At 69.4% G+C, this 11,952-nt stretch overlaps 1 protein-coding gene across 4 annotated transcripts; it reads left to right on the top strand.

The window, feature by feature from the left end:
• Nucleotides 1-4,088: 4,088 nt before the first annotated feature.
• On the top strand, nucleotides 4,089-11,022 carry NUDT14 (nudix hydrolase 14). Of its 4 annotated transcripts, none has more exons than XM_036014307.1 (6): nucleotides 4,089-4,263; nucleotides 7,029-7,072; nucleotides 7,620-7,684; nucleotides 7,864-8,101; nucleotides 10,403-10,594; nucleotides 10,708-11,022. In XM_036014307.1, exons 1-6 carry the CDS (start codon nucleotides 4,183-4,185, stop codon nucleotides 10,946-10,948), a joined length of 861 nt encoding a protein of 286 aa, XP_035870200.1. In that variant the 5' UTR covers nucleotides 4,089-4,182; the 3' UTR covers nucleotides 10,949-11,022. The 4 variants fall into 4 exon arrangements, 3 of the variants coding, with proteins under 3 accessions (XP_035870200.1, XP_035870214.1, XP_028363482.1); XR_004900494.1 differs by lacking the exon at nucleotides 10,403-10,594 and adding an exon at nucleotides 9,559-9,694 and having other exon boundaries at nucleotides 4,090-4,263; nucleotides 10,708-10,839; XM_036014321.1 differs by lacking the exons at nucleotides 10,403-10,594; nucleotides 10,708-11,022 and adding an exon at nucleotides 8,402-8,534 and having other exon boundaries at nucleotides 4,090-4,263.
• Nucleotides 11,023-11,952: the final 930 nt, after the last annotated feature.

Here is an 11,952-nt window from a genome sequence, read left to right as displayed (position 1 = left end):
CTTCAGTGGGGGGCAGCCTGACCCCCCCCCAGGCTTCCAGGGCACCAGGGAGGGGCCCCCGGGCGCCCCTCTGCCTCGCTGCTTCTCCCCAGGCCGCAGCTCGCAGGGGCACACCCGGCGACTTCCGCTCGAGGGCGCCCCTCGTGTCTGATCGGCGGGGCCGGCGGGGCCCCTTCGCCAGGAGGAGGGGCCCCAGGGCCTGACGGGAGGCAGGTGGCGTCACCGCCGCAGCAGCCCGCAGTGGAGGGCACAGGGCAGCCCGCCCACCTGGGGCTCCCGGGGAGACAGACGGTCGTGGGCCCGGCGGCGTCCGGAGAGGGGAACCCTGGCCCGGAAGCCCCCACTCGTGGGAACCAAGGACCGTTCACGCCCGGGGTCTGGCTTCAGCCTCTCAGCACACGCGTGTGCACACGCATGTGCAGGCATGCATGCACACCCGTGTCCCCCTCTCCCGTGTCCACGCCCCGGACCTCAGGCACGCCGGGGCTGTGCGGGCGGGCACTCTGCGGGGCTCAGAGCGTGTTCTCCCTGCATGTCCTCCCGTGCCGGCTGCTTCCAACCTCGGCCCTGTCAGCGCCTTCCCTCTGCGGTGGCTCGTGCCGCACGGGCTGGGCTGGGCTGGGGCGCCCTGGTCTTTGGGGGGACACTGCTCTGGGGGGGCCTGAGGGCACGTGGACGAGGTCAGCACGAGCAGAGCCCCGGCCGCCTCCTCCTTCGGGGGGGCCCAGGCAGAATGGAGGTGGAGGGAGGGGTCCGCTGGGGCCCGATGGTCCAGCAGGATGCAGGCCTCCCCCCTCGGTGCTGTGTGGCCCCAGCTCGCCGAGCAGACGAGGGGCCCCCAGCCTCCGGGACCGTGCGAGTCGGGGCAGGAACCAGCATGGGGCACCGAGACAGAAGAGGAAGCCTGAAGGCTGACCCCGGGCCCCTGCAGGTCTGGGGTCCTGGGGAGACCTGAGCCTGGAGCAGGAGGCGGGGGCAGCGGACACGCTGTCTGTGCAGCTCAGGCCGGATGCAGCGGAGGGCCCGACGCTGGAGCGTGCGGCCCCACCAAGGGGCTGGTCGGAGGGTGTCCTCCATCCCAGGTCCGTCAGGTGAGAGACTCTCGGACCGGCACCCTCACCTGCCACCCCATCTGGGGGAGGGCTGGCCCTGCAGGAAGGCAGTGCCCACTCGTCCACCTGCCTGGGCCACTGAGGGCTGTCTGAGGGCAGCCTCCAACTTGCAGCCACCAAGAACCCCTGTTCACCTGGCTACCTGGGCTCCCAGCCCCCACCCAAGCGGACCTGTGAGGCCACTCTCCCTCCCATCTCCTCCTCACCCCTGACACAGGACAGGGGGCGGCAGCCAGCGGGAGCATCCTGGGTGTCCTGCCAGCTCCTGCCCCCCCAGTGGGGTGTCCTCCCGGTGCCCCTAGGGCCCTAACCCCCCAAGGCTCCCACAGGCCCAGCACGGATGGCTCTGACACGGGCCCAGCCAGCGTCTACGCCCTGACTCCCGGAACCTTCAGCAGAGAGGTGACTAAGGAAAGGACCCTGAGCTGAGGGTGGTGTCGGGGCTGTGCCAGACTTCTTAGTGACCCAGCAGGGTCTCCAAGGTCCCTCAGCCCCAGATCCGGCGGCTGTTTCTCAGGGGCCCGGTGGTCCCCTCTGGACCCTGGCCCTGGCTCTGAGCTGCCAGGACACACTGAGACGCTGCAGGGAAACGGCCGGACTCAGGCCCCAGTCCAGGACCCGCCCCCGCTGCCATCCTGTCCCCAGGCTGCAGGGCGGCCGCAGGGCCTGGACTGGCCCCAGGGCATGTGGGGCGCAGCTGGATGGCCACAGGGAACCCTGGATGCTCCTGAACAGTCTCAACGGTACATTTTTTTTCTTCTAAAATCGAACTGAGATTCACGTAACAATGATTTTACTGTGCACAGTGGCATCTAGTGCACATGTAATGCTGTGTTCCGGAACATTCTCGCACCCTGAAAGGAAACCCTGTCCTCCTCAGCAGCCCCTCCCCCACCTCCACCCAGATGCCAGCAACCGTTAATCCGCTTCCCGCCTGCACGACTTCACACGTCTGGGACACTTCCCACGATGCACCCTGGCACTCGTGCCCCTGGGGTCTGCGGCTGCCCCACAGCCCGTGTCCAGGCCCTCCCGCACTGGGGCAGGCATCAGTGGCGTCAGTGCCGTCACCTTGCCCGGTGACAGACACTCGGCCGGGGGGCCAGACCAGCTGGCTTACCGTCACGTGTTGAGGGCCACGCCGGTTCCGGCGCTGCGGATGAGGCTGTTGGCACAAGTGTCTGTCTGGAGCCGCCTCCCACCCCTGGGGAGGCACTGGGAGCCGAGCCGTCAGGGGCCCGCCGGCCCGGTCCCCGCAGGAACGGCACGCTGCGGGCACACGCCCGCACTGCCAGCCCCTGCGCTTGCGTCAGTCACCACAGAATGTCACTTCCCCGACTTCGAACTCCAGGAAAGCCGTGCTCTATGCAGACAGACGCCTCCTGTTCTCGCCGCCGCTGCGCACGCTCCGTGGTCAGTTCCCACCTGCACACAACCGCAGGCGGGAGCACCCCGGGGCTCTGTGTGCACAGAGGAAGAGGCCCAGCTGGCATGGCTGTTGGGCCGGGGGGACAGCTTCTGGGGCCGACTGTCGGGTGGATGGCCTCTCCGGCCTCCAGGGCACCTGGCCAAGGCTGGGAAGCACAACCCCCCCAGAGTGGGCCGACTGCTGGCCAGGCTCTGGAGATACTCCCCATGAGCCAGGCCTGCCAGTGCCCCCAAGCTTGTGAAGTCCTCTCCCTTGGGAGCTGGGGTGGCCCGGGGCCTTCTCCGTGACACCCACTGTGCAGTGGGAGCGACGGTGCTTGACTTCCAGGGCTGGGTCAGGAGACACTTGGCCGTGTGGCCGTGTGCTGGGGGAGCTGGCTGCCGCAGAATAGCTGCTGAGGCCGCCAGGGGTCGGGGGGGCCCCAGTCAGCCCCCCTGGAGAGGGCACCTGGCAACACAGCCGGCCCGTTCCACTGCCCCAGCCCCAGCACTGAGGCACCACGCCCTGGGCAAAGAAGCCGCGTGGGAAGGGCCTCCCCCACAGCCCGCAGATCGCAGCAGCCCCGCCCCACCAGGGCCAACACCCTCGGATGGGAGAAGGGCGTAAGTGGTGCTCCAGGCCGTGGAATTCTGGGACGCTTTCCCACAGGGCAACAGGCAACACGGGGGTAAACTCCAAGGCCACACGGCCAGCCCCACGTGGGCTGTCCCTCCTGGGGCCACAGTTCAGAGGGCAGGTGATGGCTCGTTCCTTGCCCCACCACCTGTACTTGCCCCTGGGGAGGCAGTGGCCACATTTGGAGCAAATCCGTGGCATGCACACGCAGGAAGGATGGGGCCCTTCCACAACCAGGGCCCGGTCCACGCAGAGGGGCCCCGCGGGGGAGGGAACTACGCTGACCCCTGAGGGAGGAGACACAGCCCCAGAAGCAGCGAGACCGCAGCTCCTCCGCTGCGGGGCAGGCGGACGGTCCGCCCAGGCCAGCGCCCCCACCCTAGGGACCCCCGAGGGAAGGACCTGGCTCTCCCTGCCTGACTCGCGCTCCTCTGGCCTTGCCCTCCCTCCGGAGCCTGTCTCTGCGCAGCCGCGAGGCCCCCAAGGGGTGTCCACATTCTGTGCTTCACCCAGTCCGCGCAGCGACCCCTCGTGTGCCAAGTCCCGGTGACCTCCCTTCCCACGGGGTCGCGGGCTCGGCGGGGCAGCCGTGACCACCCCCTTCTCTCTTCAGGGCCCCGTCTCCTTCCCTGGGTGAGCCTCCGCCCCTGGGAGACCCCGCCTTGGAGCTGCGGTCCACCCCGCGGGTAGCAACCACTCGGTTCCTTCCCGGCAGGACCGCACCGCGGAGCCCTCTCTCTCAAGCAGTAGGACCCCAGTCCTCGACCACCGGCGATCGGTCCCCGGACCCGTCCCCTCCCGCTTCTCCAGGCCCCACACTCCACGAGCCTCCGCGCCAGAGGTCACACTTTGCCTCCTTCCACCGCGCGCGCGCGCGCGCGAAACCGCCGGGAGGCTCTACCTGCGCGCGCCCGGCCCCGCCCCGCGAGCACCGCGCATGCCCAGAACTGCGTCACGTGCCCGCGCGCTCCAGCCGGCGCGAGCTCTGCTGCGTCCGCCGCGGCCCGAACTGCGCCGCGCGCCGCTATGGAGCGCATCGAGGGGGCGGCCGTGGGCCGCTGCACCGCCTCGCCCTACCTGCAACCTTTCACGCTGCACTACCGCCAGGTGAGCCCGCCCTCCGCGGCTTCCGCCCTCAGCCCCTGCGGCCCGGAGCCCCACCCACAGCGTGAGCCCCGCCCACAGCGCCGAGCCCCGCCCCCGGGCTCCTTGGGAGGGTCGGGGTTTGGGGACGGCGTGAGTTCCGGGATAAGGGACAGGGCCCGCAGGGACGCCTCGGGACCCCTCGTGCCTCCAAGGAGGCTTTGCTGGGCACCGGCCCCTTTTGCGGTGGGACTTAGTGGTCTCCTCCGGGATCAAGGGAAGCTTCCTGGAGGCCATTCTAGGGACAGAAACCCGGCAGGGAGGAGGCGGGAGCGGAGAGCAGTGGAGACCCCCTCTGCGGGGGGGCCTCCACCTGCCGGTCCGCAGGCGCAGGGCCGGGCTGCCTTCCCCCGCACCGGGCACCTAGGAGGTTCACAAGAGATGTTTGTGGGTTGAATGAGTGGCTGTTGCCTCCCTCCCCCGTTGCCCAGCCGTTGACCTCCTCCCGCACATCTCTCCACGCCTGCTCTGTCCGGTTCGGGTCCCCACCCTTTACTGGCCGGCTCCCCCTGCCCCAGCGCCCTGCCTCCTGCCCCTCAGGCAGCACAAGCAGTCCGTGTTTGGTGCCTCTGGACCCGCAGCGTCCTGCTCTCCCATCCTCCCCTTGCCCCTTCCTCTGATCAGCCCTGTGAAGCCCCCGGGATCCAGTCTGAGAGAGGCCTCTGCGCCCCCACTTCCCCGTTGCTGGGGCCCTGTGGGCTCTGGAAAAGACCTGTGTTGGCAGCACTGGCCTGGAAGGAGCAGGTCACTGCCACCCCGATGACGGTTTACCTGGGGCAGGGTGCCTGGCTGGCTTCACAGCCCCCAAGGGGCTGGGGCCCCAGGTGGCAGCAGATGGGCCCGAGGTGGCCCGGGTCCACACATGCTGGGCCGTGGACGCACCCTCTCTCCCATCCCCTGTGAAGGGCGCCTTCACTGATGGGTGCTGGTGACCAGAGCCAAGCCCTCAGGCAGCGGGCTGGGGTGGGCACCAAGTGGGGGGCCCAGGACTGGGCTGGGCAGTGCATACTACCCAAGGCATATATAATATATAGCCTTTGGTCATTAACTGCCCTGGCCAGGGAAGATCTGGTGGACAGGGAGATGGACCAGAGTCAGGGCACCCTTGTAGCTTTGAGGGGCAGGGGACTGTGTCCACTCCAGTCCTGTCCCTCCCCTCCAGGCATCCCAGAAGATGAGCTGGGCCTGGGGCCCACCAACCAGCCAGGGCCCTATGGAGGGGCTCACTGGGCCTTGGCAGGTCTCTGAGACCATCCCCTGCACCCCGCCTTGGCTGGACCTGAGGGTCTGACATTGTGATCTTAAGCTGAGGGTTTCCTGAGACCTGCACAGGTGACACGCACCCTGAGGGAGGCAGTGGGCACTTGGAGGCTGTCCTGGGTGGGTGGGTGGCCGCTGGGCAGCCAAATTACAGGCAGGCCCTGGCTTGCTTCAGGGGGCAGTGCCTGAGGATGGCGTCCAGCACTGAGCCTGCCCACTGCAGGACGTCAGCCAGCCCTCCCTGCCCCGTGGGAACCATGGCTGCCAGCACCCTTCCAGGACCCCTCTGCCTCCGGGCCACACTCAGCCCAGACTTCCCAGCCCAGCTGAGGCCAGGATGTGGGCCTCTGCCCGTGAGGTTCTCCGCCTGGAGTGTCCCAGCCTCCCTTCTGCGGGGCCTGGTACGGCGTCACCTCCCCCAGGAGTTCCCACGAAGGCTGTCCTTCAGTGTCCTTTCTCTTCTGTAGCTCCGGCCACCTCTCTGTGTCTCCGGTGCCCAGGTCCCTGGCGTTCCCTGGCCTAGACAGACCCCCAGGGTGGGCCCACAGTTCACCACGGCCTCTGGCTGACCAGTGACTGAGGGGCTGCTGATGGGCAGCCACAGGGAGGGCCCCAAGGCCCTAGGGTCCAGCCCTGCCCACAGAGACCTTTAGGGAAGGAGGTGGGGCCGGGTGGAACCGCCCGTGTCACCCAGGGGTGTCCGGCTGGCAGGATCCCGGGCACCTCCTGCCTGCTGCCTGCTGCACCCCGTTAGTGTCCTCTCTGCCTGCCCCCAGCGGGCTCGGCCAGGCCCTGCCCCATGCTACCTCCTGCACACGCTGAGCGCCACCCACGCTCAGGGTGGCTCTGAGGTGGCTCTGCTCCCAGGGCCCGGGAGCAGAGTGGCGGGAGAAGGGATGAAGCAGCAGGACCTCGGGATGCTTGAGAGACGGTGCAGGGGGGGCCTGTGTCACCATCCAGCCACCGTCGTGGAGTCCCCACGTCCTGCTCGGGTGCCGCCCGGCCCCCGCTGCTCTTGGGGCTGGCGCCTGCTCAGGCTGCCAGCTGCCTCTCCTGCCCTGCCACCTCCCTTCGTCCCGTGGCCCGGGGGTCTTCAGCAGTGGGAACCCTGTCTCTGCCTGCTTGGGACTTCCCTCCCTGCCCCCGCCCACACTTGGTGACAGCGTACATCCCTTTGGGCTTCCCCTGTGTTGGGTGTGCTCACACTGGGCCTGGGATGCCTTTCCTTCCTCTGCCCTGTTTCTCTGTCTCACCCCACAGATCATCAGGCTGCCCTTGGCCTCCCCGCCCAGCCCGGCCGCCCCCCTGCCCTGCCGGCAGGACCTCGAGGCTCCCGTGGGCCCAGGCTGTGAGAGGGCCTTCCTGGGCAGAGCTGGCACGTGGGCCTGTGGGCCTCTCCAGCTGCCCAGAGCACCTCCACCCGAGCTGGCAGCCCTTCGCCCACCCTGACTGCTGCCTGCCTCTTTCAGAATGGTGCCCAGAAGTCGTGGGACTTCGTGAAAACACACGACAGGTGAGCACCCAGTCTGGGCCACTCCGATGTCCACGGGGACCCTGGGAATGGGGGCCGTGGAGCCCCACCCCGCCTCTGCCTCCGAGTATCCCCCACAAACACCCCCATTCTCTCTTTCCCTTCACTGAGGGTCCCCCCAAGGCTGGGGGCTGAGCTGGGTCCTAGGGTGGACCTGAGAAAGGCCACCTGGGTGCGCTGGCCCCCGAGCACTGGGGCATGGGCTACACAGTGACCCGGCTCCAGGAGTGTGGCCAGCAGGCAGCTGGCCAACAGGGACCACATGTCACGTCAGTCACCGGGCCCCCAGCCTCCCAACATGTCTTCCCCGTCCTGCTGCCCCATCCTGCCAGCTGGGACCGAGCCTGACCGTGACCCTGGCAGGCTCTGGCCCTGCCTGGGCCTCACTCTCCCTATCTGAGCAAGGGGCCCAGCTTTTCTGGGGTGCTTGGGCAGAGGAGGTGGGCTGGGCCAGGCTGGGACGGGGACAAGGGAAGGGGGAGCTGAGGTGGGCGTGGCTCCCGCGCTGAGCCCCGCCCACCCTGCCCAGTGTGACCATCCTGCTCTTCAACTCTTCGCGGAGGAGCCTGGTGCTGGTGAAGCAGTTCCGGCCAGGTGAGGGCGCCGGGGCGGGCGAGGGCGGAGGGGCTCCCGGCAGGTTGTGTCCAGGCCCCTGTGGTCAGAATGCAGGTGTCGGGGGAGCTCCAGGGGAAACTGAGGCCCGGGGCGGGGTCTGGCGCCCCGGGAGGTGGCTGCCGCATGGCTGTGACTGTGGTCTGCCTTCCCCTAACCAGCTGTGTATGCGGGCGAGGTGGAACGCCGCTTCCCAGGGTCCCTGGCGGCCGTGGACCAGGACGGGCCCCGGGCGCTGCCAGAGGCTCTGCCCGGCTCGGCAGGGGTGACGTTCGAGCTGTGTGCCGGCCTCGTGGACCAGCCCGGGCTGTCGCTGGAGGAAACGGCCTGCAAGGAGGCCTGGGAGGAGTGCGGCTACCGCCTGGCGCCGGCCGACTTGCGCCGCGTGGCCACCTACAAGTGAGTGGGGCTGGGCCTGCGAGGCTGGGGGGTGGGGCACCTGCCCTCAGCCCCGCCCGGGGGTGGGACCGGCTGCCCGCAGGTGCGCGCTCCTGTCCCCAGGGGTGTGCAGGCGGGGCCGTGCCCCCTTTTTTTGTGAGGGGCTTGGGGACAGTTGGATGGAGTGCACCCAGAGGAGATCCAGGCCGGAGTCGGGGCTCTGGGAGCTGGTTCAGGGGCCTGCCCCGCCCCGAGGCCCCCCGCCCCACGGCCCCCACCCTGGTGGCAGCTGCCACCGACAGATGCCTCCACTTCCTGCGGGATTAAGCCCTGAGCGAGGGGGGTGGGGGTGAGTCACAGATCTGCCCTGACAGTGGCTCCGGAAGGAGGGAAGGGCTTCACCCGGGCGAGAGGGGCCCCAGCACTCCGGTGAAGCAGGGAGGTGTGCAGGGCCTGGCCCACCAAAGCCCAGGTGCCCCCCACCACACACTCCCCAGGGGCCCATCTCTGGGACCCTCTTTCCAGGACAGGATGTTGGAACGATGCCCACCCCCCACCCTGGGGACACCACGATGGGTCCTGACCCCAGGGCAGGAGGAGGCCCCTCAGAGTCCTGTATGGGGCCTTCCCCAGGGGGCGGGGCCTGTACCCCTAGGAGGAGGGCCTGGGGGGTCTGCCTCCTCGCAGCCCAGCACAGGGGCCATGCATTGTTGGGCCGGGGCCTCCCTGCTTCAGCAGCCCCCAAGGCCTCGTCGGGGTATCTCCCAGCCTACACTTGTGGGGGTCAGAGCTGACCTCCAGTCCCAGGAAGGGGGTGAAGCACAGGGTCCTCCGTGTTAAACGTGCCAGAGGGTTGGATGTCTTGGTGTGAGTGGCCTCAGCATTCTGCAAGTATCGTCCGGGTGGCCAGGAAGTGGCTACTTGTCCCCGAGGCCTGCTGGGGGTGGGGAAACTCCAGGGGGCCTGCCATGCGGTGAAGGTTGGGCTGGGGGTGGGCAAGGAGAAGGCAGGTGGGAGGTTCTCGGAGGGGTTGCCCCCCAGGAGGTGAGCCTGGTGGGGTCCTGGCAGGGGCTCTGGGCGGGTGGGCTAGCAGCTGGGTGGCAGCAGCTCCCCAAGCGGGGCCTCAGGGCTACAGCCCAGTCTGAGGGGGCTGGGGAGCCAAGGGAGGCTGTGGACAGTGAGCACCTGCTGAGACATGTGTGTCGGAGGGGGATACACCCCTGGGGAGGCGGCCGTCCCCGTGGGGCTCCCGAGGGCTGGACACACAGCAGCAGGGCTCACGCTGCCCGGCCCGGGGCCCGGGGCTTCCTCTCCATCCGCCCGGGCAGGACCTCTCCATCTGCCCGGGGCAGGACCCCACTGCCAGGCGGCCGGAGCCCCCGGCTGAGCTCAGCCAGCGACTGAAGCAGCCGAGTGAGGAGGCGGAGGCGGAGCCTGGCCCGCTGGGCGTGTCCGAGGCCGGGCCGCCTTCTTCACAGGCCGGAGGAAACCGCGACTGGAAACTCCTGAGACGGCTCCCATCAAAGGGCAGGCTGTGCCGCCGGCGGAAACGGGCCGCCGGGGAGGGTCTGAGGGAGATGAGGGTGCGGAGGGCAGAGGAAGCAGCTGGGCGAGGTCAGTGTGCGAGGGCCCTCCAGGAGGTGGGCGTGGCGGTCGCGCTCCCTGCCCTGTGCTTCAGGCGCAGCTCCAAGGGCAGCCGCCGAGGGCCGGGCTGACCGGCAGCCTCCCCGCTTGCTTCCCCCGGACAGCTCCCGGAGGCCCCGTCCCCCTCCCTGCACACCGCACGTGGGCCTCCCTGTCCTGCACTGGGAGCCAGGCCGGCCTGGTGACCACCCTGCCCTCACAGCCAGCACATTGCCCACTCTTGCCCTCCACCCGCCAGCCTGGGCCGCTGCCCTCTGCCTGGGTGCTTGTCCCCTTCTGTGGCCACCACCCACTACGAAGGGAACTCCCGCTCCTCTGCAGCTGGGCACCCATGGGCTTGGTCTGGGGGACCTTGCTGCCGCCCCACCCCACCACCACCATGAGCCCCAGCTCCGTGCCTGGGCTGCCTTGGCACCTGGTGCCCTGCAGGTGACAGTGTGGGGGGTCTCCCAGGCCCAGGCCCTGCTTGCAGCCAGCTTGGATCCCCAGGTGCGGGCGGGAGTCTAGCAGCCCAGCAGCCAGGGGGCAGGGGCAGGGGGATGCACCCAAGTGGGGAAGGAGGGCCCTGTGCGAGCATGGACGGGAGGGGCTGCGCTCCAGACAGCCCCGGAGGCTGACCAGCTTTAGCCGCCGCAGCCTCCAGGTGGCCCGGGCTGGTGGTCTGGGTCCGCCCTTCAGGGTCTCGGCTGCTGGGTCCACTGTCTGCCCTGGGGCTCCAGGGGCCCTTCCCAGCTCCTGGGGCTGCAGCTGCGGCTGTGGCTCTGTCCTGGCTGGCTGTCGGCCGGGACATGGTCAGCTCCTCGAGGCTGTGCAGTGCCTGCCGTGCGGCCCCTCACAGCGTGCAGCTCGCTGCACCTTCCAAGCTGACGGGTGCACGGGTGGGGGCCCCTGAAGTCCCACCCGGAAGGGGGCCGGAAGGCGCAGAGCGGAGAGGGCCAGCGGGCCCTACACGGTGGCTCAGTGGACGCTGTCTCGACCCGCAGGTCTGGCGTGGGACTGACCGGCTCCAGCCAGACCATGTTCTATGCAGAGGTGACCGACGCCCAGCGGGGCGGCCCCGGCGGGGGCCTGGCTGAGGAGGGCGAGCTCATCGAGGTTGTGCACCTGCCCCTGGCGGGCGCCCAGGCCTTCTCAGACAACCCGGACATCCCCAAGACCCTCGGCGTCATCTTTGGTATCTCTTGGTTCTTCAGCTGTGTGGCCCCCGGCCTGGACCCCCAGTGACACTCCGGAGGGCTGGACGAGGCTGGTCCCAGCCACCCACCCCTGCAGACTCAATAAAGGCTTGTACGGCTCCAGCCTGTGTCCATTGGCTCCGAGGGGCAGGCGGGGTGGGCAGGGGCGGTGTGCTCTCCAGGGGGTCCCTCGCTCCGTGCAGCAGGCGCCTCAGCTGTGGCTGTGCCTCAGGGCAGGGCCGCAGGGGGCCGGCCAAGCACTCGGGGAGGGCGGCTCAGCCACTCAGGGCACGGAGTGAACTAGGGCCTGGGGGGGTGGCGGCCGAGCCAGCCTGTGCCAGGAGGAGGGGGACGGGACCGTGGGCTGTGTCGGCAGGCTTCCTGCTCCCGGGAGAGAGGTGCCCCGCCCTGGTGGGCAGGCAACACCAGAGCCCCTGTGTCCCACAGGCCACCAGGGGCCTGTGGTGTGGCGTCCTTCCACCTGCCTGCCTGTGTGTGGCCCTGAAGCCCCGCCCTGCACTGGCCTGACGGGGGTCTGGGGCTGCCAGCTGCCTTCCAGACACCCCGGACCCTTGGGGTCACAGGAGGGCCGGCACCCACTCAGCCAGGGGGGCTCAGCCCATCCCAGGTAGGCTGGAGCCCACTGTGGCAAGAGCGTGCTGGTCACCATGGTCATGGGCGTTAGTTGGGTGTGGGGGCCTGGCCTGACCCTTTCTGAGGGTGGTGACCTGGCCTGGTTCCTCCGCAGGGCCCCCGTAACCCCTCCGGTCAGCCCCTCATGTGCTGCCCTGGGAGGCAGGTTGAAGCAGCCTTGGTGGTGGACCTGGGCCCTGGCGGGGCACAGGGTATCCAGGAAGGTGGGGACTGGCTCAGTGTCCCTGGGGCTGGGCCCTGGGCTGTGACTGTGGGAGGCACAGGGCCAGGCCACGCTGCCTCTGGCACCTGCTGGGTGGGGGCACCCCAAGAGGGCCAAGGACCTCCCGCTTGGGTGCCCTCCCCCTGCTCTTCTCCAGACTGGCCCCAGGCAGGCAGGCAGATGCCTTGGGTGACCCT

Source organism: Phyllostomus discolor, chromosome 1, assembly GCF_004126475.2.
Source record: "Phyllostomus discolor isolate MPI-MPIP mPhyDis1 chromosome 1, mPhyDis1.pri.v3, whole genome shotgun sequence".
Taxonomy (NCBI): Eukaryota; Metazoa; Chordata; class Mammalia; order Chiroptera; family Phyllostomidae; genus Phyllostomus; species Phyllostomus discolor.
The sequence above is the reverse complement of the archived record's forward strand: the minus strand, read 5'-3'. Positions and strand labels throughout refer to the sequence as shown.

Coding starts and splice junctions, on each gene's coding strand:
- NUDT14 (XM_036014307.1), top strand. CDS start 4,183: ATGGAGCGCATCGAGGGGGCGGCCGTGGGCCGCTGCACCGCCTCGCCC. Junction 8,102..10,402: donor CGCCGCGTGGCCACCTACAA/GTGAGTGGGGCT, acceptor TCCGCCCTTCAG/GGTCTCGGCTGCTGGGTCCA. Junction 10,595..10,707: donor TGCACCTTCCAAGCTGACGG/GTGCACGGGTGG, acceptor CTCGACCCGCAG/GTCTGGCGTGGGACTGACCG.